This window comes from Parambassis ranga, chromosome 2 (assembly GCF_900634625.1).
Source record: "Parambassis ranga chromosome 2, fParRan2.1, whole genome shotgun sequence".
Taxonomy (NCBI): Eukaryota; Metazoa; Chordata; class Actinopteri; family Ambassidae; genus Parambassis; species Parambassis ranga.
Window position 1 is genome coordinate 30594379 of NC_041023.1, and position 24848 is coordinate 30619226.

Below are 24848 nucleotides of genomic sequence, written 5' to 3' on the forward strand. Positions count from 1 at the left end.
TCTGCAGCGATGACCTTTCTCCAGAGTCGTCTATGGGGGAGGAAGGGAAGGGAGGAGAGGTTGAGCTGCAGAGTGAGGCCCAGTCACAACCACAGCCACAGCCTGAGCCACAACCAGAACCAGAACCAGAACCTGAACCCGAACCTGAACCACAGCCCCAGCAGCAAGAGACTCAGCCACAGACTCAGCCGCCACAACCCCAGTCTGAGCCCCAAACGCAGCCTGAAGTCAAACCTCAACCAGAACCCAAACCGGAACCACAGCCCGCACCGGAGCCTGAGCCACAAGTCGAGGCTCCGAGTGAGGCGCCGCCGCAGCAGCCGGAGCAGGAGGCCCCTAAAGCCCCTTCACCTTGCAGAGAGGAGCAGACAGGGGAGGAGACGAAGAATGACAAGTCAGAAGAAGTTGTGGAGGCACAGAGACAGCAAGAGGGAGAAGAGGTACAGGCCGGGCGATGTGAGGGAGAGGCAGCACAGGAAGAAGAGGAGGACGAGGAAGGGGGAGGAGCTAAAGGAGGTGGTGCAGGGAGGAGAGCCAGTCTGCACCACACAGCCTCGCCTTTGAGGGTGCAGCGCAACGGGGCCAGCTCACACTCCTCCACCTCTGACTATGAACTCTCGCTTGACCTCAAAAATAAGCAGGTAGGGTTCTGTTGGGATCGGGGTGTTAAGGGTTGTGTGATGTTCTGGGTGGGGGGGGGTGGGGGTGGGGGCGGAAGGCACAGTTACTTGGCTTGTGTGTCTTGTACGTCTTTGTGGTCTGACATGTGTGTGGTGTTTAGGTTTTTTTCTGTCTGAGGAGGACATTGAGCTTTCTGGGTGAAGCTAGATTTGTATTTGTTTGTCGGCCATATTGATTTTTGTTGGCGCTTGTTGGACTGGCAGAACTGCATCATTGTCATCATTATCATTAACCATCATCATCATTATCACTTCATTTCACGTCCTTCACCAAAGCTGAACTGTGGGAGAATGTTTTTTTGAACATATGCAGGTTTGTTTTCCTTATTTTTTTTATATAGAATACAGCAACAGTCATTAAGTTTAGAGCTCTGTATTACTTTACACACACACACACACACACACACACCAGAGTAATATAAAGTTGCATTTGTATATGCATGAATCAAAAGCCTGATAATTTGTCTGTTTATTGCTGGCAAATAAAAGCATGTGACAGTTATCTGCTCTGATCTTATCACAGCGAGTTAATCTGATGAAGTCTGTGAAAAGTGACTATGTGGTTTCATGTTCTCATGTCTGTGTTCTTATCATGCTGTTCATCAGGAACATCTGCATTACATATTCATCTCCATTTCAAGAATCATCAAACATCAAACATCCATTTTCATCATCGTCCATCTAAACAACACTCGTCAGTCCATGGATCTTCCAGCAGGTAAGGTGACAGAATCTGAGGCCAATTTTGTGGACTCCTAATTATATAAATATGCATTGTTTGAACATATATTTGCTTTGATGTAGCCTGTTAAAAATCAGCTAGCTGTGCGCTCTCATGTGGTGAGGTGAAAATTCCGGATCAGGGTGCGACTCAAAACAGAAGAAAACAGAAAAACAGAGAGATGCTACTTGTTGACTAGTAACAAAGATTTATTGACAATAAATAGAACTAGAACGATTGGTAAACATAGTCACTCTGATGTTAAGTGTTTCTCTAACCACAGACTATGAAAGGAAATCCGTGTGTCTACATTCTTTTAAATTCAAAGAAAATCCTGTCCATTCTCGCTCACTTTTGACTTAATTTCCTTGCTCATCTCCTCCCTAATCAAGGCTTGTGGTTCTTATAATCTCCGCACACAACCTGCGTTCCCCTCTCACCTCTATTTTTGCTCTTTTCGTCTCCCCTTTTCCTTCCATCTCCTGTCAACAAGGCTGGAGATACGTGATCAGCTAGATTGATCTTCTGTCTGGCACAGCTGGGAGGTGCAGGGCCCTGATGGATCTCCAGATCAATGTCAGAGTAATTGGATCTGCTGGGGGAAGAACCTCACGATAAAGTATTTGAACGTTGACGTGATCATTCAAACTCCAGAACCCCCCCCCATTTACTTTGTTAGGTTAAAATGTCCAAAAAAGTGCATAATAATACCAAAACCAGCCTGTTCATATTTCCTGCAAAACAAGTTGATGACTCATCCTGCGCTGGGGGGGGGGGGCGTGTGCACATTTGGCATCCAATGAAACACTTTTTAGAGGTTTTATGCTATCTCTCTTCTTCACCACCTACATCAGACCTGATGCATAATGGGTGGAGTCAGGTCATTGGAGCTGTCCAATCAGTACAGGAGTACAGGAAATGCAGTGAAAAGCACAGTAGCCAGCCTAAAATTTATAGAAAAATCTGATTTTCAAGAACAGCTATGTATCAGAGTCCCCACTACTAAACAGAAAGGTCCCTTTAGATTGTTATTATCCAGTGTTTTTCATCTTTTAGTTGATCTAAACCAATTTAAACTCTGCTGTGTGACAGATTAAACAACACACCACCATGTGCCTTTTACCTTTTTATATAACACCAACAAAGTCGCCATGGATTTGCTCCTCAAATAGAGAAGTGTTCGCAGAATACAAAGCTTTTTGTTTTGTGGGGTGATGAAGTGTCAGGTGAGAAGACCTGACTTTAAACGCCTTTCTCCTGCTCCGTAATTCCTGCTAATCTTGAGGTGTCATGAATCAAAAGGCATTTATCTCCATAAAGGGAAGCATTCAGCACTGACAAGCTTTTTGATGGCTCATATTCACTCATAATTACACTAAAATGTGCAAGTGCATGCAGCTTATCAAATAAGGTCCAGGTTGGGGATCAGAACTTCTTTTCTAGAACAAATCAAGAGGAGTTTTGTTTAACAGAGAAGTGATTCTGGGTTTGGCTTGCCTCAGACTCAGCCGCTCAGTAAGCACTGCCCTTTAAATGACTTTGGACCAGGATGCATCAGCTAAACGGATCTCTAGCCTGTGACGACATCGAGCCTTTGCCATTGTCATCCTCATTTTGTAACACAGTCAGCATTAGTTGTGTCCCAGATTTGTTGTTATATAATATCATTACTCATTAATCATGCAGATGTTTCTGTGCTGTAACACACTGTGCATGAGCATGAAAGCTAATAATGGCAGCTTTGCATTGCTCCATCTGATCATCCACTGTTTCACTAAATACACTTCAGTCTCCTTGTATACATTTAGGACTGAAACCTGACTAGCAGAATATTGATGTTTGATTTATATTAAAGGGACAAATAAATGGTATTTAACTAGTAAATCTAGCTTTTTTGTAACCCAGCCTGTTAACATGAGGTCAATATTTCAACAGCACCTGTGTGCATATTATTCCGGCCACATGTGGGGGTGGAGAATCACCCTGACGTTAGTTGAAGATGGCGACCATGTGACAGAAACCCTAGTCCCAAATCTTTTACCCCTTTTTTAATTCCAAACCTTAATTATTAGTCTTTATGCCAAATCCACTTAAGACTATGGCTAAATGACTAAAGTTAACTTACACTGGGTAAGTGACAAGGGATGTCCCGATCAGGTTTTTTTTTTTACCTCAATCATTGCGATCATCTGTGCTACCTTCGCACTGTCACAGCGCATATAAATGTTACTACAATGAATTGTACCTGTTATTGCTCACGTATGTGTTTGCATAAGCAAAAGTCTGTGTGTCGCTGACTGCTCATCACAGCCGCATCAACTGCCCCTTTCCACAGGTGCAATACTTCGGCAAACCAGCTGTAACGCATAATACTTCTGTCCAAACTGGTAAACTTCACAAAGGAAACGGCTCATCCCCGTCTTGAACCCAGGACCTCTTGCACTCAAAGCAACGAACATAGCCCTACACTACAAGCCAGATGGTCACCCTGTAAAGCATTATGCTGGATTCATCCGCAGAAACGCGTTACTGTTGACAGCCCTAATACATATATATCCGAGACCTGATCGGGTGATAAAGTCCGATCAAGTCTGAAACCACAAAATCGGGCCTGATTTCCAATCACGTGATCGGATCTGTGATTGGAACAGCTTACGGTGTCAAGGGGAGTTAAACCATGGACCCCTTGTAAAAATCTACCTTGTTGCATGTGCCCCCACCATCCCCCTGCTACCTCCTTACTCAGACTATTGCAGCTTTATCGAATGACGCTGGTCAACACAATCATTTCCATATGTTTCCAATCATCCTCCTACCATCCGTCTGGCGGATGTATTACCTTTTCACTTCTTTCACGAGGGTGTGTTGTATTTCCCATATTATTACACAGTTTGTGTGATTTAGCGCCCTAAACCTATGTATAATAGGCCAAACGTTCCTGAAGTGTTGTGTTATGTAAATACTGACCAAATAACAGAACTAAATGTAGTCACGTTTCTCAGGTTGACAAGGCTTTTAATATACAAGCCTGCTGTCTGTTATTTTAGTTTCACAAATTAGGTGCAAATGTCACAGTGTTTTTAATGGAGATTTAACATTGCAGAAGGTTATAATGGTGACATTTACAAAGAGGTTATATCACCATAGAGTCAGCCGATAATAATCATGGGACGTGAGTCTAAGTAGCAAAAGCTGCCTCCTGGAAGCACCGTTTAAAAAATAAAATAAAATAAAATAAACAATGGTGTGTTGCACTTTTGACCTTCAGTGTTGAGACACATTTCCAACACATTCTTTTTGCGGAGCCTTTGGGTATTAATGTTTCATATATAGACAAACCTGAATATCCCAGCATCCACATTGCATCTAAAGCTTACAGTCAGCCCGCGCTGCTGCTGCTGCTCAAAAATACTTTAAATTTGAGTTTTTTTATTTAAGTTATCTGAAATTAAACCTTTTTCTGCTCGCTTACTTGTTTGACTTGAGGAGGTTTAGGGACAATGTCCTTGACTTTTTCTAAATATTTACACATCCCCTTTGTCCTCTGTTATCTATCTCTTTTCCTCTTTCTGCTGTATTTAGGTTTCACTTTTTAACCTCAAATAGAACATTACATTCTGCAACATGCCTTCCCTTCAGAGGGGAACATGAGGTCAGCATGGTGCTGATCTGCACGTCACAATCGATTTGTAGACAGCGGCGGAACAGAGCAGTGCCATCACCATTCTCTCAAACTACTGTGTCTCCGGAATAATCTCTCTCTCCATCAGCGCTTAGTGAAGTGATCAGAGGTAGAACTGACAGTGGGCTAATGGGGAGGATTTTTAGCAGTGTCACTCTCGGCTCGGTCATCTGTCTCACCACCTCCTTCTGCATGTCACCTCCTCCTCCGCCTCCTCCTCCTCGGCGCTCTGAGCTTGTTTTCTTTCTTTTTTTTATTTCCACACTCTTTCCATCCACCTTTTGGCTGTCTGTCTGCATTACACATGCTGCAGTGGGCTAGTATCAAATTTTCATACTGCAGTTGTTGCAGCCATATTGACACGCAATTCATCACAGGTTGTTGGACCGTGTTTTTAGTGAGTTTGAGTTTGTTTAGCTGTCGGTTAGGATCAGCTGCACACTTTGTTTGAGTACATACACAAATTTAGGGACTGGCTCTCCCACAGTGGAGCATTTAGGGAGAAACAACCAGCATTTATTTTTCTAAGCAGTTGGTAGATACCAAAAACAGAGTGAATATCGGACGTAAAAATGTACTTTGTGGCTTGAAACAAACTGCAAATTGATAAAGTTTATAAAAAAACAAGTAGAGTATTTGCAACTTTCTCCCTTGCTACTCAATGAAGTGAACAGTCTCAGATTTAATGGGTCAGCTAAAGTGTAGCTACCCAGAAGATGACTGGAACATAATCTGTAGCTCCCAACCATCTTTATGTTAAGATGACAAATACTAAGGATACTGCAAAAGACAAACCACCTCCACACCACCTTCACACTGCTACCAAAACTAATCCAGACTTAGAGTATGCAGAACCTGACATGTCACAGCGTCTCTTTTCTGCTTTAATAAATTGACTGTTAGCATAGCAAGTCAAGGACAGAGTCACAGTCCAGAATCTGGCAAGGGACATGTCATCCAACTCTTGTGTCTCGAGTTTCTAGTCAAATAGTCTTGGCTTGGAAAGCCACTGACTATTCCAGAGGTCCTGTGATATGACCATTGCCACCTGGGTCATCCCAGAGTTGCTAAAGTTGAAACCTGGTTTCTGTGGACACCACTTGACCCAGTCTACCTCCTCCCATAATCTTCTCCTGCTATACAAGTCTGATAAAAAGCTGCCATCCATTTATCTGTTCCATTCTGGCCATCCAGGATACATGTGTTGAATTGTGACCAAATGTGCTGTTTCTTGTGAGTATGTGCACATTTGCCAAATATTAACCTGTTCTTAATGGCTCAAATTGTGTTCAAAGTGTATAGCGAAGAGTGGCTGTACTTTGCAATAGATTTCTTGTTAGCCTCACTCTTCTCTTCCTTCCCCCATCTATCACGTCCCCCCGCTCGTCCCCGCTGGCTGTAATTCGCTCTGAATGGCAAAGTGTATCAGATACACACTCTAATAAAGAACGCAACGTGACCCAAATGCTTTATTCATCATCCTCGACCCCGGCTCACGCAGAAGGCAAAACAAACAAGCTCGCCTGCTACGTTTAATCAAACTCAACCATGCTGATGGCCCTTTCTCCCATCAAGGGCACCTCTGCAGTGCAACTCTTTGCAAAATTTGTTTTGATGAGGGACCCCTCTCTGTGTAATGAGGTCAATCATATTACATCTAAAAAATGGATTCAGGTGCAGAGACATGGTGATAAGACCTTGTCATGGGCACACGCTGCACAGAACAATGCAGGCGACCAGTCAGCTACAGAGAAGTAGCCATCAGCAGATACAGTAAGAGCTGCATGCCGGCATCCTATTCAGAAAGCATCTTAATATTCTCCGTACGTTTCCCTCTGCTCACCGGGGCTCTGCAGTGAAATGTAAATTTGAGTAGATAAGATGGATTTTCAGTGTCACTCCACTTTTCTAAAGAGCTTTCTGTGCGATTTCGTCCCTCCAATGATAGCGACAGAGGCTGCATCTTGTTGAACCAACCACTTATCACAAATTGCAAAACCCGGCAGCCATTACAGCCTATCAGTGCAGAGGTCTGTGTGAGGTGGTTCGGTGACTTTGTCCTGGACTAAAGCAAAAGAGATTAATGGCTGAAAGTCACAATTTGATCCTTCTTGGATGCAGTAACCAGTCACTCAGCTGCATGTCAACTGACAGGGAGGGTCTTTTTTTACAGATTAATCCCTGTGTACATATCACCCTAATACAGGAAGTCATCTCCTTAACAGAGACTAAGGGTTTATATGTTTTCTAGAATTAAATGCGACACTGTTTTTAATGTATTTATTTGGACGACTGCTGTTCATTCAAAGCTCAAATCTCCCACACGCTCGTACCCTTAATAAAGTCAGCACAGAAACAGAATTATATTCATCAATTTGGTCTGAATGAAAAGGGTTTTTAGAGTGACTGAGAGAAGATAAGCACTTTCCGGGCACTTCCAAAGATACCCACATCCTGATTGTTCTGGGAAACTCAAAGAGGTTTCATCTGGTGTTTGAGCTGCTGCCAGATGAGGATGGCTATATTACATCTCTATCTATTTCCCACAGCATTTGAGCAATTTTTCACAGGCAAGATTAATGGGCTCGTTCACTTTCAGACAATCTAAAGTTGTGTGGAGGACTTCTCTGTGGAATTGGCGCAGATTATGAGCTCTATTTGTTGAGCAAATGAACAGTTTGTCCAAATGTCATGAGTCAGCCATGGCTTTAAAACTGTGCCTTTGACAAAAATGCAATAGTTTCAATATATACAGCACAAGGCCAGCTTGCAAAACATGAAGTAACTGAATCATATGAGAATATTATGAGCACCCGAATGTTTAAGTTTTGCCTACTGCTTACAAAAAACAGGAACCTCTCTCATCTTATTTTATTATTATTATTATTATTATTATTATTATTATTATTATTATTATCCCACAATTTAATTTTAACCCCAAACACATTTTGACACTCTAGGCTCATCTGCAATATGAAGTCCTGCATCTCTACTGCAACTGCACGATCAGCAATAAAGCCTCAACTGATTAAAAAAACATGTAATTCAAAGTTAAGTTTCAGACAGAACCATAAATCGTGATGCATTCAAGGACTGTTGGAAAGATATATGATATTCTCTGTTTTGGACTGTAATTGTGCTCATTCATGTTGTCTGTGTCTTCTATCTTATCTTATCTTATTATTATTATCTAATCTTTTTCACATGCTTATTATTTTCTCTCTGTGTCCTTCTTTCTTCCATATCTTAGATCGAAATGTTAGAGCACAAATACGGCGGCCACCTGATCTCCCGCCGAGCCGCCTGCAAGATCCAGACCGCCTTCCGCCAGTACCAGCTCAGCAAAAACTTCGAGAAGATCCGCAACTCGCTTCTGGAGAGTCGTCTGCCACGACGCATCTCCCTGCGCAAAGTCCGCGTGCAGAACACAGAGGGTTTCTCTGCTGAACGCGCGCTGGCAGAAGGCTGTAACTTGACAGGCATCCCCCTGGTGCGCTCGCCGTCGCTGCCTGCCACAGTCGGGACCAACCTCACCGACCTGGAAGACTCATTCACCGAACAGGTCCAGTCACTGGCCAAGTCCATAGACGATGCACTCAGCAACTGGAGCCTGAAGACCATGTGCTCACTGCAGGAAGGCGGCACCTATCAGTTTAGTGCCGACTCTTTCAGTGCAGCGGCGGCGGCGGCTGCTGCAGCAGGGGGGGTAGGAGAAGGAGGGGGTGGTGGTGGAGAATCAACTGTTCCTCAAGGCCCCATAGACCCAAGTGACCTGTCGAGGAGTGCGAGCAAGCTAATGATGGCATTTCGAGATGTGACGGTGCAGATTGACAGCCAGAACTTTCGCGTTTCCTCCTCAGTTCTGGAATCGTCCACCTCCGTCACCCTTGGTAGCTGCACTCAACAGGAAGGTGCATCCACTACAATCACAACAACACATGCTACACCGGCCTCCATCCCACCTGGCCCTTATCAAGAACCCCCTCCTCCTCCTCCTGCAGAGGCCCTGGCGGAACCCTTTGATCCTCCACCACCACCTCAAGAGCCCCCACCACCCCCGGAGTTGATAGATATAGAAGCAGACGAGCAGGATGTTGAATTCCCTGCTCCGCCTCCTACAGAAGAAGAGCTCGGGGAGGAAGAGCTACCTCCCCTGACCCCTTTGGATAAAATGGCTGCTCCTCAAAGCCTAGAGCAGGTGGCTCCACCACCACCACCTTCAAAGGAACCCCCTCAGGGCCATTCTCAGCCACAGGAGGCTGTCCTCGCGGGGAGCTCTCCTGTGGCAGAGCCACTGGATGTGAAGAGATGCAGCTCAGAGACGGCGGATAACAGCTCAGAGCAGATGAGCAGCAGCAGCACGTCGACGGAGGCGCGTTCGACATCGGAAGCCTCATCTAAGGAGGCGCTGCAGGCCATGATCCTGAGTCTGCCACGCTACCACTGTGAGAACCCTGCCAGCTGTAAATCACCCACGCTGTCTACAGACGTCATGAGAAAACGGCTCTACCGCATCGGCCTCAACCTCTTCAATATGTGAGTAGTCTGATTTTACCCACTTGTGTTTATAAGGTTTGTTTTGAAGTCATTACCTTCAGTTTTTTTTTTACTTTTAAAGGGCTGACAGTTAGAAAGAAGCTGTAAGCCCGGTGTGATTTATGAAGTGTCCTCTCGGAGCATGTGGAGTTTGACGAGGCCCTCAGGATTCAAAAGAGCAAAGAAAAGCTCTTTTTCTTTGGTTCCCATTGTGCTGAGAGAACAGACTGGAGCCTGAAACTAGAACCGAAGTGTCTATCTCCTTCTCAGGTGGACACATTAGCACAGACACTAAAAGGAGGCGATTACCTGAAGAGTGGGATGATTGATTTGTAAGAGGAAATAAAGGAAACAAGTACCTGGCTGAGATAAAACAGATAACTTCATAGTTAAACCCAGACATCATGGCCGATCCAACTGTAATTTACAGCGATAACAGTGGCAGACAATAGATCCTTCGCTTCAGACAGGAGGGGGGGTTAACATTTTTAGCTTCATCGAGCTTTTGAAATGATGGTTTCATGTCATTCAGACATGGCTGACTTTGAATTGAATGACATGGCAGCACATTCACAGAAAGAACTCGAGTGATATTTGGGAGCTGTGGTGCACGTGAAACAAAAGGAATCTCCACCAACCTGACATCCAAATTGCATCCTGCCTTTGCTCAGCCTCCTTCATTATCACAGCGTTGCCAACTCTCACAGCTCTGGAAATCTGCTTTCAGACTCATGCTGACTAAACAAATGCAGAACAGAGATTTGATTTTCACTGATCTGCTATAGCCATCAGGCAGCAGCATGATCACGTCTCTTAGTAGAGAGCATGCACATGTAACACATTAGTCATAACATGATTATTATAATGCAAGTTTATACTAAAATATCTTCCATCAGAAAAAAATGTCATCTTTACTTGTTATAGCTAGTTGTGAGTGCTAACACTGTTTCATCATTAGTTGTGTCAAAGGTCAATGCTACAGCTGCTAGTATACAAACATATGTATTTTAAGGCTACAAAAAATGCTTTAAGAATAAACCATCCTGTTTTTCACACTTATGTCATAATCTGAAAACACTGCTAAGCAGGGCTCTCAAGTCTCACGCATTGAGAGTGAGACTGACGCTTTTCAACAATTCAACAAAATTATTAATTTCACCACAAATACATTCTTATAGACTGTCCTTTAAATGAGTCAAACAGTGTACTGCTCGCTCATACAGATGTCTGCAATTAGACCTATCAGCCAATCAGAAAATAGAGTTTCTTGTTGCCGGGTGAGGTCTGAGTTTCAGCTGCAGGCACGCGTTCCATGAATGCACACTGTAAGTTATATGGCTATGGCAAGCCAGAAGTAAAGAGCGGAAAAGAGTGTTTGAACCCTCCGTTTGTTTTTCAGTCACTTCATTTGAACTGCTTGTGGCCAATTGCTGATCAAGACAAGCAGACCAATCAGATTTATGGTGAACTAAGTTGGGTGTAGTCTTTTCTCTAAAATCTGATTGTCCAGCCCCTGTTTAATGACACGAACTGTCTTTGTGTCATTTATCATTTCAGTATAAAACAATATATGTGACAGCTAGTTTATGCTGATGGGAGAAATTTTACAGAAATGAAAGCAAAACATTTTAGTTTCTAGTGTGAAACTACACTCAACAAAAATATAAACGCAACACTTTTGTTTTTGCTCCCATGTTTCATGAGATGGACTTGAAGATCTAAACTTCATTCCAGATACACAATATTACCATTCCTCTCAAACATTGTTCACAAATCTGTCTAAATGTGTGATAGTGAGCACTTCTGCTTTGCTGAGATAACCCATCCCACCTCACAGGTGTGCCACATCAAGATGCTGATCTGACATCATGATTAGTGCACAGGTGTACCTCAAACTGCCCACAATAAAAGGCCACCCTGAAATGTGCAGTTTTGTCTCACAGCAAAATGCCACAGATGCCACAAGCATTGAGGGAGCGTGCAATTGGCATGCTGACAGCAGGAATGTCAACCAGATCTGTTGCTCGTGCATTGAATGTTCATTTCTCCACCATAAGCCGTCTCCAAAGGCGTTTCAGAGAATATGGCAGTACATCCAACCGGCCTCACAACCGCAGACCACGAGTAACCACACCAGCCCAGGACCTCCACATCCAGCAGGTTCACCTCCGAGATCGTCTGAGACCAGCCACTCAGACAGCTGCTGAAACAATTGGTTTGCAAAACCAAACAATTTCTGCACAAACTGTCAGAAACCGTCTCAGGGAAGCTCAACTGCATGCTCGTCGTCCTCATCGGGGTCTTAACCTGACTCCAGATCGTCGCCGTAACAGACTTGAGTGGGCAAATGCTCACATTCGATGGCGTCTAGCACGTTGGAGAGGTGTTCTCTTCACGGATGAATCTCGGTTTACATTGTTCAGGGCAGATGGCAGACAGCGTGTGTGGCGTCGTGTGGGTGAGCGCTTTGCTGATGTCAATGTTGTGGATCGAGTGGCCCATTGTGGTGGTGGGGTCATGGTATGGGCAGGCATCTGTTATGGACGAAGAACACAGGTGCATTTTATTGATGGCATTTTGAATGCACAGAGATACCGTGATGAGATCCTGAGGCCCATTGTTGTGCCATACATCCATGAACATCACCTCATGTTTCAGCAAGATAATGCACGGCCCCATGTTGCAAGGATCTGTACACAATTCTTGGAAGCTGAAAATGTCCCAGTTCTTGCATAGCCAGCATACTCACCGGACATGTCACCCATTGAACATGTTTGGGATGTGCTTGACCGGCGTATACGACAGCGTGCACCAGTTCCCACTAATATCCAGCAACTTCGCACAGCCATTGAAGAGGAGTGGACCAACATTCCACAGGCCACAATAGACAATCTGATAAACTCTATGCGAAGAAGATGTGTTGCACTGCATGAGGCAAATGGTGGTCACACCAGATACTGACTGGTTCTGAGTCCCCAGACCGCCAATAAAGCAGAAACAAAATGCACATTTCAGGGTGGCCTTTTATTGTGGGCAGTTTAAGGTACACCTGTGCACTAATCATGATGTCAGATCAGCATCTTGATGTGGCACACCTGTGAGGTGGGATGGATTATCTCAGCAAAGCAGAAGTGCTCACTATCACACATTTAGACAGATTTGTGAACAATGTTTGAGAGGAATGGTAATATTGTGTATCTGGAATGAAGATTAGATCTTCAAGTCCATGTCATGAAACATGGGAGCAAAAACAAAAGTGTTGCGTTTATATTTTTGTTGAGTGTAGAAAAGTAGACTGGACAGATGCTAAAAGAACACAGCCTGCTTGGCTTGGCGATCTCTGTGTCCCTCTAAGAAGCTCATTGATTTATGTTTGCCGGTTGCATCATTTAGTCTGTTTCTGGGAACAGCTCACCTCAGTGTCTAGTGAAGAGCGACAAAGTCAGAAACTGATAAGAACTTCTCCAGGCGAGGTCCAGTGAGGTGCAAGGTGGTTACATGGCAGCATAGATAGGGGGAAGGGCGTTGCCATGGTAACGGCAGTGCAGGATCAACTAAATCTGTTGATTTATTGGGAGGGAAAAGTCCTGGAGCTGTGTGTGTGGTGAGAAGGTGAGTTAATTATTGAACTAATTCATTATAAATTTCAAGTATTTAAACACCTTTCTCTACATAATGTATACGCGTTAGGGTGAAGTGGTTTTTAGTCATGTGACTCAGCAAGCAGCACTCTGGGAAGGATTTTAATAGGGAGATTGATGGCAGTGCTGTATTAGCTTTCACCCAGAGGGCAGCCTAAAGGATGTAAACACCCCCATATATATATATATATATATATATATATATATATATATATATATATATATATATGAATAAATGAATGGAACTCCCTCACACATATAACAAGCTGAGCTGATTGAGTAGCTGGCTGAGCAAAAAAAATTCTCAATATAATGGCCAGGATCCACAGAGCCTAAAATTCTCATTAGTCGTTCTGCTGTCAGTCGTGAATGTAATTAAAACTTCTTTCAGAGCAGTGTGAACCAGCACCCTGGGAACTGGGATGAAAAATTTGTTAATATTTCAGTCCAAGCAGGATTGGATTGTTTTTTTTTCCTCTGTGTGCCACCTATCCTGTCTGAACTGGAGGAAAACACACTTCTGGTTCCCCTGAGTGCAAAAACCATTGTAAAATTATTAAGCCATCACACATATTTGTGAGATTAGAGCTCATGAACACTCCTTATCTTTGCTCTAAGACTGCAGAGCTCTGCGTAAAAGTGCACACGAAGCCCATGAACCTCTCCGCTGAAGAGACGAGGAGGGTCCAGCAGGGTTATTAGTGGCAAATAATAACACTGAAAGAGATACTATGATTGTTTTACAATGAAAACACAGGTCGGGTCTGCTGATCTATAAACCGTCATACCAACAATCTCTGACCTGCAATCCATAGATTATATGCTGAGATTAATTTTGCAAAGAAGCAGAAGTCAAAATAATTACTTATAATTTAAACATTTTTGCAACAACAACACCTGAGGGTTTATATCTAGAACAACACAAGTGTTATAGTAAACAGCAAAAATTAACCATTTGTGCATCATCCTCCAAAAGGTGCATCAATAAACGTTTGGAGCAAATTTATCCCACAATGCACTGCATGGCGATGACGCCATCATGAGGTAATTTAGTTGTAAACTTTAAAGTACACACAGAGTTGTGCTAAACCTAAGTCTTCTTGTGCATGTTGACATACATAAAATGTATTTGATGGTCATAATGTTCGAATGTTTGTAATTAAGGGTTAAAGACGGAGCATACCTGTGTTTTATGTTAATGTAATAACAGGAAACATTGCTAAGTAATGCTAATGTCACTGCTAATTTTAGCCACTATAAAATTCTGCATATTAGCAATGTTCAATGCTCCAGTAAATATGATAACCCACACTGTATGTATGTTAATTAAGGGGCCTGCAGCTCCCATGATCCATTGCATGCTAGTGACAACTTGGACACCTACAAGCCAATCAGAAACAAGTATTCTCCAGTTCCAGTTAGCTACAGCACAAACGGATAACTTGCTGTGTGTACATTTAATCAGCTCCTCAAACATCCACACTCGACTGTAGACACACAGAGTGAGTGTAGCATTTATCTGTTATTTTTTCAAAGGCGATGACTGTACGCAGCTGTAATGACTGTTTATTGAACGCTGGCTCCCGCCGTGATCACGAGGTTCTCTCTCTTTTTTTTTTAAAAAAAACTGACAGGGTTCTGTCTATTTGCACTTCTCATTCCTCTGATCAAACACCTTGAACGATAAGCTGACTGACTAATAAATTGTCTGAAAGGGAAGGAGGGAATGAGGAAGTTGAGGGAATTTTTTTGAAAAGTAAAAAGAGAGAGCGAGAGAGGGGGGGGGGGAAATCGGGCTTGAGGCTTATTAGTTCCACCAGTTCATATCCTCCCTCTAATACCTGCACTGATGTATCCTTTGCATCTTAAACAGGCCTGTTTGCTTTGGGCTAAAACAGATTGCTCGATTATGCTGACAATAAAAAAAAAAATTCACACACATGATTAGTGTGTGTGTGTTTGTTGTGCAGCAGGGGGTCTTAGAAGTAAAAAAGTATTAAAGAGTGGAAAGAGAGAGAGAGAGAGAGAGACAAAAAAGGGGAGTGTGGAGGAAAAGGTTGGAAGGAAGGACCACTTGATAAAGTTTCTACCGTGAGTGTGGTTGGAATGACAATGACTCCATTATGTGAGGAGAGTGTGTGTGTGAGTGTGTGTGTGTGTGTCAAGGACACCGCCGTCCCACAAGGGAGCCGGCACCAAACCTTCAGTGGGGACAGAGAGAGAGAGAGAGTGGAGGATTTGTGACGTTAATGATAGATTCCTGAGTAGTTTTCACTTTTTGTATGCATGACTTTTCCACTTAATTCAGATCAGTTAGACGTGTCCTTAATTCACTTTCTCTCTCACCCGCTTCCTCTCATACATTCTAGTGCAGCATTGATTAGACATCAGAGGCACTAGCAGTGGACTCCCCATCATCATGCATGAAAATGGAGCACCAGCAGAGCTTTATGAATTAAAGAAATGGTGCCATAAGAGATGTAAATGTGAGGAATGAGCATGAGAGAGAGAGAAAGAGAGAGATATCTAAGAGAGAGAGAGAGATCTAAATACACATGTCAAGCAAGGCTAATTAACAGAACAAAGCCTGCCGCACACCTCGAGAGGGATCGTGGCTGTCAGAGGAGAGAGCTCCATGGAAAGATCAGTGTGTATGTGTGTTTATTTGTGCATACAGACCTCTCCTGTAATAACATTCTGCCCTAAGTCGTAATGACCCAGCACATAATTACAAACTCTGAAATCCAGATGGTGGACAGAGGAAGCTTTTCTAATTTCTCACAGAACCATAGGCGTAGCTACCATTATATCAGAGGGGGACGTGTCCCCCCCACATTTTAAAATGGCCCATTTGGACCCCCCCACATTTATTGAGTACATTTACTTGATGTTAAATCAACTTAGAAAAGTCAGTTACAGTAGACGACCCCCCCCCCACAATGGACATGAGGAGATTCCTAACAAAGACACAGAGAGTTAGAGTTGTTTTCAGCATTAAACCATATTGTAATGAGGCCTGGTTAGCTCCTGTTAGCCTGCTAGCGTCAGCCTCGCCCAGCCAGTGCACATAGCGACCTGCTTGTATTCTTATCAGCAAGAATAAAATAAATGTAATGAACCGTCAGGACACAGTGGTGCACTGTATTAACAGGAAAACACTGATGTAGCAGATAAGGCAGTGTATCATTATAAACACATCCACAAGGTTTGTTGTGAATTAAGCAGTTTTATAAGCAAATAAAAATAAAGACATGCATTTTTAGTGTTTCAGTATTATCTGCATTAAGCAGAGTTTGGTTCATGGCCCAACAACTTTTTGAAACTCAGATGATGGGAAGACCACAGCGTTAAATCAACATGCTGATGTTATTTCATTGCTGATATATTTTAAAGCTCACTTATCTTGGTTGTTAATTGAAAAGTAAAGCACAATCTCTCTCCATCTCTCTACTCCATATTTGAAGTTGGTACTGAATTTCAGAGGCAGGGCCATCATGTAGGGCCAGTGGAGGAAGTTTGGTGAGTGATGACGGGAAAACTCTATCAGGTGGACATGAGGGAGATTTAGCAGTTTTTTGTCTCTGTAAATATATATATATGGAGGCTTTGTATAATCTGTTAGTGTAGTAGCACCAGTGTGGTTGACAAAACTGTTGTTTCACTTGGAATTAGTTTCTGTATGTCACCGTGTTTTAAAATCAATGAGTTTTTGTTGAATCTGTCGCTGAAATAGTCATTAAGTTAAGTGTTTACTTCTGTAGGTAAAATAGTTCAACAACCTGTTAAAATCCGCAGGAAATCACAACTACTTCATATTATATTTGATAATATACTAATGTACTTTTTTCACTTTACTTTACTTTTTTGGTAAATTTTTACTTCTGAGTTGTCTTGAACACTCGAATAAAGCCTCAGGTCCATAAACCACAAATGAGCACATTTGGAAAACAACATGTCACTTGACTGTGTACAAAAATTCATAAACCTCAGAAGGGGAGAGGGTTGTATCATTCTCTTCACCACTCAGAAGCGCACTTGAAGGACAGAAGCAGCTCTGTGAAGCAGCAGCTTTGTGCAGCAGCACAGTTACATTAGTCTAATGCTTCTGTGTTTTGAAAAGTTTACAGATACAGTTGTGTTTCTATGCACAGCAGCACTAAGCAGCCATCAATTCATCACAGGTTAATAGTGGAACAGAAATGCGTGCATGTGGAGCATTGACAGTTTAGCACTTGTAACGACCATAAAAACTGCTCTGGAGGAGTGGCCAGCTGCACATCTGTCCATTAGTAATAAAATACTGCAATAAAGTGGAGGGAGTGAAGGCAGTGTATTTATGATGAGGTGATAGGATGACGCAAAAAGAAAATGTGGCATGCAGGAAAAGGTGATCTGAGAAACAGAGAGAGATGCATAAAACTGGGTCCAGTACAGTTTTACACGAGTGTGTGTATCTCTTTTCACACTTTAGCTTTAAGAGCTGAGGCTAGCTTCAAACTCCTACAAAAGCCCTTTACTTTACAAAATTGGTCATCTGACCCACATGACCTTCACAAAATTTGTCAGGGATTTAACCCACAAATTTAAGGCGACAGTGTGAAACCTTTTCTCACCCACCAGGTGAGAAAAGGTTTCACAGTAAATCCTTAAATTTAGGATTCAATGGAGCACATCTCATCTGGTCCATCTCAATAGTTGTCCTTTATGTAACATATTAACAGTTATTCAGATAACTATAGCATAAAGAACATAACAAAACAAGTTTATCCAACTCTCTAGCTCACTCCAAATCACTAAATCTATTGAATTCTTCATCCTCAGTGTCACTTCTGAAAAACTCCGGAGGTAGAGATGTTATATTAACTACCAGTTTTGACTTACTTGGATTTAACTTAAATGTTTATTATTGTTTTTCTAATTTTATTTAGGTTTTTTATTTTTATTCTATTCTTACTATATTACCTTATTTTATATTTCTAACCTGTTTCTGAGTATGCATGGAGCACCTGGAATGCAAGCAATTTCCCCCTGGGATTAAAGGTAGGGTAGGAGATTTTGAAAACTCAGTGAGAGTCAGCCAGATTTTGAAAGTAAACGCACACCCCTTTCTCTCGAGTTCAACCCGAAGCCACGCCTCCCAACCAGTCTGTGACTTCGGCCATCATGCATGTACCTCTCTGGTGCGCGCAGAGCAGGAAGAGAGTGACAACCAGTCAACTATACGCGCAGGTGCGCCTCATAGGATTGGCTGATGTTTTTAGCGTTTTATATCTTCCACAGATGATTCATATTCTTCGTTTAAAGCGAAACTGCCGAACTAATCAGTTGCTATCGCATTGTAAAGAGAAGTTACACTAATTTAACAAAAAGTGCATCAGAATGAAATCTCCTACCCTAGCTTTAATAAAGTATTTCTGATTCTGATTCTAGCGGCTGTCCGTGTAAAAATAACAAACATGTGAAATTATATATTTTAATATATGTCGCACCTGAGTATAAGTTGCATACCCAGCCAAAGGAGCTAAAAAAAAGAAAATACGGTAATAAAATATGAGGTAGCCAAATCATAGCTAGCGCTCACCTGTGGTGTGTCTTATCTAAGAGACCAAAATGAATCCATTTGTTGCCTGTGTGTAATAAAATGTGACTAAAATGTGAACTAAAGCCAAGAAGGAGTCTTATCAAGCTGTAGTATAATATTCCTGTCAAAGTTGGACTTGTCAACATTGAAATAAAGGTAAGAAAATAGAGTTTGTTAAGGATGGGAGAAGTTTGCCCAACATGGACCTGTAAATCCAAAAAAATAACTTTTTCCTAACCTAACGTAGCTTTCAGGCCTCATTTACAGTTTTTTCTGATTGCTTAAGCACATTTCTGTAACTATTGGCTATTTGTGCAAAACTCTACACACAAATAAAAAAAACCTTACACCAAACCAGCAAAACATTGTAGATCTCTTGCAAAAGCCAATACATCTTGCTTAACTCTTCAAACCTTTGTAAAAATGGTATTTTTGTACCACACAGTTAACACAAACCATCATATTACTAGGCACACAATGTGCCAACTACACACTGTGCATAAGGTATGTCCATGTGAGGTCAAACTTTTGTCATAAATAGTTCTATAAACACACAGGGATTCAAATTTCAAGTATGAATGTTTATTCACACACATCAAAACAAACACAAGAAAACATACAATTTCACTGAAAGAGAGAGAGAGAGAGAAAATCAGTCTCATTGTCTCTCTGGGTCCGGCCACAGAATTTCATCAACATCACATGCAATATCTTCTAGTCCAAGACACCGGGGAACATGTCTCCTGGAGTGCCGTATCCAGGCCTGACATGATGCCTGGTCCATATCCTCGCATGCCTCCTTCCAGATGCTGGATGTCTAGTAATTCTGTGGAGTAACAGTTTCAGTTTTACATGTACAGTATTGTTGTTTTTCTCATTAGAGTATGGTACAGCTACAAAACTTAGAGTGAGGGAACTGTACTAACCGATTCTCATCAATATGTCCTTATGATGCTTGCTACAGTGTAGCGGCTCAGGCTGAACCCGTTGTCCAGCTTCCCTCAGGGTCATTCCATGGTTGATCACATGATCCACTATTGTAGCTCCGATGACATCAGTAATTCTATTTCTTCTTACCCTTCCTCCTTCCTCTTCACCTCCTCGTCCTCTTCCTCTAAATTCACCTCCTAGTCTTCGTCCTCCTCCTCTTCCTCATGTTCCTCCTCTAATTCTCACTCTTCTCAGTTTCCTTCTCCCTCCATTGTTCTGCGAGGATATGGACCAGGCATCATGTCAGGCCTGGATACGGCACTCCAGGAGACATGTTCCCCGGTGACTTGGACTAGAAGACATTGCATGAGACGATGAAATTCTGTGGCCGGACCCAGAGAGACAATGAGACTGATTTTCTCTCTCTTTCAGTGAAATTGTATGTTTTCTTGTGTTTGTTTTGATGTGTGTGAATAAACATTCATACTTGAAATTTGAATCCCTGTGTTTATAGAACTATTTATGACAAAAGTTTGACCTCACATGGACAGACCTTGTGCACAGAGAAAGCAAAAGCCAGATGTGTTTTCAGTTAATACCATCAGTGTGTAGTTGGCACATTGTGTGCTTAGTAATATGATGGTTTGTGTTAACTGTGTGGTACAAAAATACCATTTTTACAAAGGTTTGAAGAGTTAAGCAAGATGTATTAGCTTTTGCAAGAGATCTACAATGTTTTGCTGATTTGGTGTAAGGTTTTTTTATTTGTGTGTAGAGTTTTGCACAAACAGCCAATAGTTACAGAAATGTGCTTAAGCAATCAGAAAAAACTGTACTAGGAGTGTGTTGATCATTTGGAAGTTGTGTGTAAAGCAGTGAGTTGTGTTTACAGTTCAGCAACAAGAGTGCTGTGAAGTGGATTATATTTATACAATTGCAAATTGTGTGTTACAAAAGTGCAAATTGAGTGTAAAGCAGTTTTTTTGCTTTTAGTTTTGCAAACTCAGTGAGTGATTTTGCTATAACTATTAATAGTTTTAGAAATTGTGCTATAAGAATCATTGTTAGTGTTTAAGCAATCAGAAAAAAACTGTAAACAAAACTTCTACTGGTCAGTCAAACAAGTCATTGCACCGTCCACCCTTACACTCCCATACATGGACTCGGTCTGTCTTCCCACTGACAACCACATATGCTGTATTCAGACTGCATGTCACAGAGCTCTGTTGTTTATACATGTGCTGTATGGAAACAGTGTTATTCTTCACCACTGGTGTGAATCATACTGCATCCTGTATAATTTCCCCATCTTCACTCTGCTATCATGTTCCTGATTACAAATAATAATCACCATGTGTGATCCATCTGTTGTTGTGCAAACATCAAATGACTGATATCTGCCAGATTCACTTGGCGAGACATCACCTTCAGCTGAGAGGGGTTCGCTCGACGCCGAGATCACATGAGGCTGTTGCAGCAGATGCTTTCAGGCAAGGCCCAGCCTGCTCTCATCGCAGGATCGCTCTCCCCCTTTCCCACACATCTGCTCTGTCTGGTCCTAGTCCAGCCTTCTCTTTCTACTTTCCTGCCCTTTATCACCTTCTTTCAGGCATCGCTCTGGCCTTACTATACCCATTAGCTCCAGTATATACACACTCAGCACTCTCTTATGTAAAAGGATGCAGTTTAAATGCTGTATGGAGGCTGGAGTGGGAGAGCTGTGACAATAATGCAGCAGACTCCCTACAGCAAATATCCTGTGCATTTAATAGGTTCATAAATAGTTAACATATTACTCACTTGTTCATATGAGTAACTTCGGCTATGCAGTCAGCTGAAAATGATCTTCTGGAGGAATCATAGGCAGGGAGATCCACTGTGAAAACAATGACATGCTGGCATGAACAGGAAGCACACCTCACTCCTTACTGCGCACACACACGTCCACATGTGGACAGCTATGAACATATGAGACAAATATGGCAATATAAACCAAGAGAAGAAGAAGAAAAAGACAACTTACAGTTTTTTCTGATTGCTTAAGCACATTTCTGTAACTATTGGCTATTTGTGCAAAACTCTACACACAAATAAAAAAACCTTACACCAAATCAGCAAAACATTGTAGGCCTCTTGCAAAAGCTAATACATCTTGCTTAACTCTTCAAAACTTTGTAAAAAGGGTATTTTTGTACCAAACAGTTAACACAAACCATCATATTACTAAGCACACAATGTGCCAACTACACACTGATGGTATTAACTGAAAACACATCTGGCTTTTGCTTTCTCTGTGCACAAGGTCTGTCCATGTGAGGTCAAACTTTTGTCATAAATAGTTCTATAAACACAGGGATTCAAATTTCAAGTATGAATGTTTAATGCACATCAAAACAATCACAAGAAAACATACAATTTCACTGAAAGAGAGAGAGAGAAAATCAGTCTTGTCATCTCTCTGGGTCCGGCCACAGAATTTCATCAACATCGCATGCAATGTCTTCTAGTCCAGGGCACCGGGGAACATGTCTCCTGGAGTGCCGTATCCAGGCCTGACATGATGCCTGGTCCATATCCTCGCATGCCTCCTTCCAGATGCTGGATGTCTAGTAATTCTGTGGAGTAACAGTTTCAGTTTTACATGTACAGTATTGTTGTTTTTCTCATTAGAGTATGGTACACCTACAAAACTTAGAGTGAAGGAACTGTACTAACCGATTCTCATCAATATGTCCTCATGATGCTTGCTACAGTGTAGCGGCTCAGGCTGAACCTGTGGGCAGCTTCCCTCAGGGTCATTCCATGGTTGATCACATGATCCACTATTGTACCTCTGATGACATCAGTAATTCACCTCCTAGTCTTCGTCCTCCTTCTCTTCCACCTGCTTCCTCATGTTCCTCCTCTAATTCTCACTCTTCTCAGTCTTCTTCTCCCTCCATTGTTCTCCACACTGAAGCTTACCTGTGGCTTATTTACAGATCTCATGCTGATTGCAAAGTGAACTAATGATGTAAAACAGTTCTCACATGTGACAGTGTAGCCAGACAGTTGGCAAAATAGTGTAAATACCAGCCATAAATGTGTGTAGTTTTACTAGGAGTGTGTTGATCACTTGGAAATTGTGTGTAAAGCAGTGAGTTGTGTTTACAATTTTAAATTGTAAAAAGAGTGCTGTGAAGTGGATTACATTTATACAATTGCAAATTGTGTGTTACAAAAGTGCAAATTGAGTGTAAAGCAGTTTTTTGCTTATAGTTTTCTCTCATTTTGCTAAAACTATTACAGTTTTTTCTGATTGCTTACAGTTTTTTCTGAATGCTTAAACACTATCAATGATTCTTATAGCACAATTTCTAAAACTATTAATAGTTATAGCAAAATCACTCACTGAGTTTGCAAAACTAAAAGCCAAAAAACTGCTTTACACTCAATTTGCACTTTTGTAACACACAATTTGCAAATGTATAAATATAATCCACTTCACAGCACTCTTTGTGCTGAACTGTAAACACAACTCACTGCTTTACACACAACTTCCAAATGATCAGCACACTCCTAGTAAAACTACACACATTTATGGATGGTATTTACACTATTTTGCCAACTGTCTGGCTACACTGTCACATGTGAGAACTGTTTTACATCATTAGTTCACTTTGCAATCAGCATGAGCTCTGTAAATAAGACACAGGTAAGCTTCAGTGTGGAGAACAATGGAGGGAGAAGGAAACTGAGAAGAGTGAGAATTAGAGGAGGAACATGAGGAAGAGGAGGAGGACGAAGACTAGGAGGTGAATTTAGAGGAAGAGGACGAGGAGGTGAAGAGGAAGGGTAAGAAGAAATAGAATTACTGATGTCATCGGAGCTACAATAGTGGATCATGTGATCAACAATGGATTGACCCTGAGGGAAGCTGGACAACGGGTTCAGCCTGAGCCGCTACACTGTAGCAAGCATCATAAGGACATATTGATGAGAATCGGTTAGTACAGTTCCCTCACACTAAGTTTTGTAGTAGTACCATACTCTAATGAGAAAAACAACAATACTGTACATGTAAAACTGAAACTGTTACTCCACAGAATTACTAGACATCCAGCATCTGGAAGGAGGCATGCGAGGATATGGACCAGGCATCATGTCAGGCCTGGATACGGCACTCCAGGAGACATGTTTCCCGGTGCCTTGGACTAGAAGACATTGCATGTGATGTTGATGAAATTCTGTGGCCAGACCCAGAGAGACAATGAGACTGATTTTCTCTCTCTCTCTCTCTCTTTCAGTGAAATTGTATTTTTTCTTGTGTTTGTTTTGATGTGTGTGAATAAACATTCATACTTGAAATTTGAATCCCTGTGTGTTTATAGAACTATTTATGACAAAAGTTTGACCTCACATGGACATACCTTGTGCACAGAGAAAGCAAAAGCCAGATGTGTTTTCAGTTACAGTTTTTTCTGATTGCTTAAGCACATTTCTGTAACTATTGGCTATTTGTGCAAAACTCTACACACAAATAAAAAAACCTTACACCAAATCAGCAAAACATTGTAGATCTTTTGCAAAAGCTAATACATCTTGCTTAACTCTTCAAACCTTTGTAAAAATGGTATTTTTGTACCACACAGTTAACACAAACCACCATATTACTAAGCACACAATGTGCCAACTACACACTGATGGTATTAACTGAAAACACATCTGGCTTTTGCTTTCTCTGTGCACAAGGTCTGTCCATGTGAGGTCAAACTTTTGTCATAAATAGTTCTATAGAAACACAGGGATTCAAATTTCAAGTATGAATGTTTATTCACACACATCAAAACAAACACAAGAAAACATACAATTTCACTGAAAGAGAGAGAGAGAGAGAAAATCAGTCTCATTGTCTCTCTGGGTCCGGCCACAGAATTTCATCAACATCACATGCAATGTCTTCTAGTCCAAGGCACCGGGGAACATGTCTCCTGGAGTGCCGTATCCAGGCCTGACATGATGCCTGGTCCATATCCTCGCATGCCTCCTTCCAGATGCTGGATGTCTAGCAATTCTATGGAGTAACAGTTTCAGTTTT

General features: G+C 41.9%; 1 protein-coding gene across 1 annotated transcript in view; it reads left to right on the forward strand.

The window, feature by feature from the left end:
• The first annotated feature begins 424 nt into the window (after window positions 1–424).
• Window positions 425–24848, forward strand: part of iqsec3a (IQ motif and Sec7 domain ArfGEF 3a) — a 77583-nt gene continuing 53159 nt past the window's right edge. Inside the window, exons 1-3 of the mRNA XM_028430705.1 lie at window positions 425–641; window positions 8334–8973; window positions 9166–9619. Coding sequence (XP_028286506.1) covers window positions 8340–8973; window positions 9166–9619 — 1088 coding nt within the window. The 5' untranslated portion in view covers window positions 425–641; window positions 8334–8339. The remainder of the gene's footprint in view (window positions 642–8333; window positions 8974–9165; window positions 9620–24848) is intronic.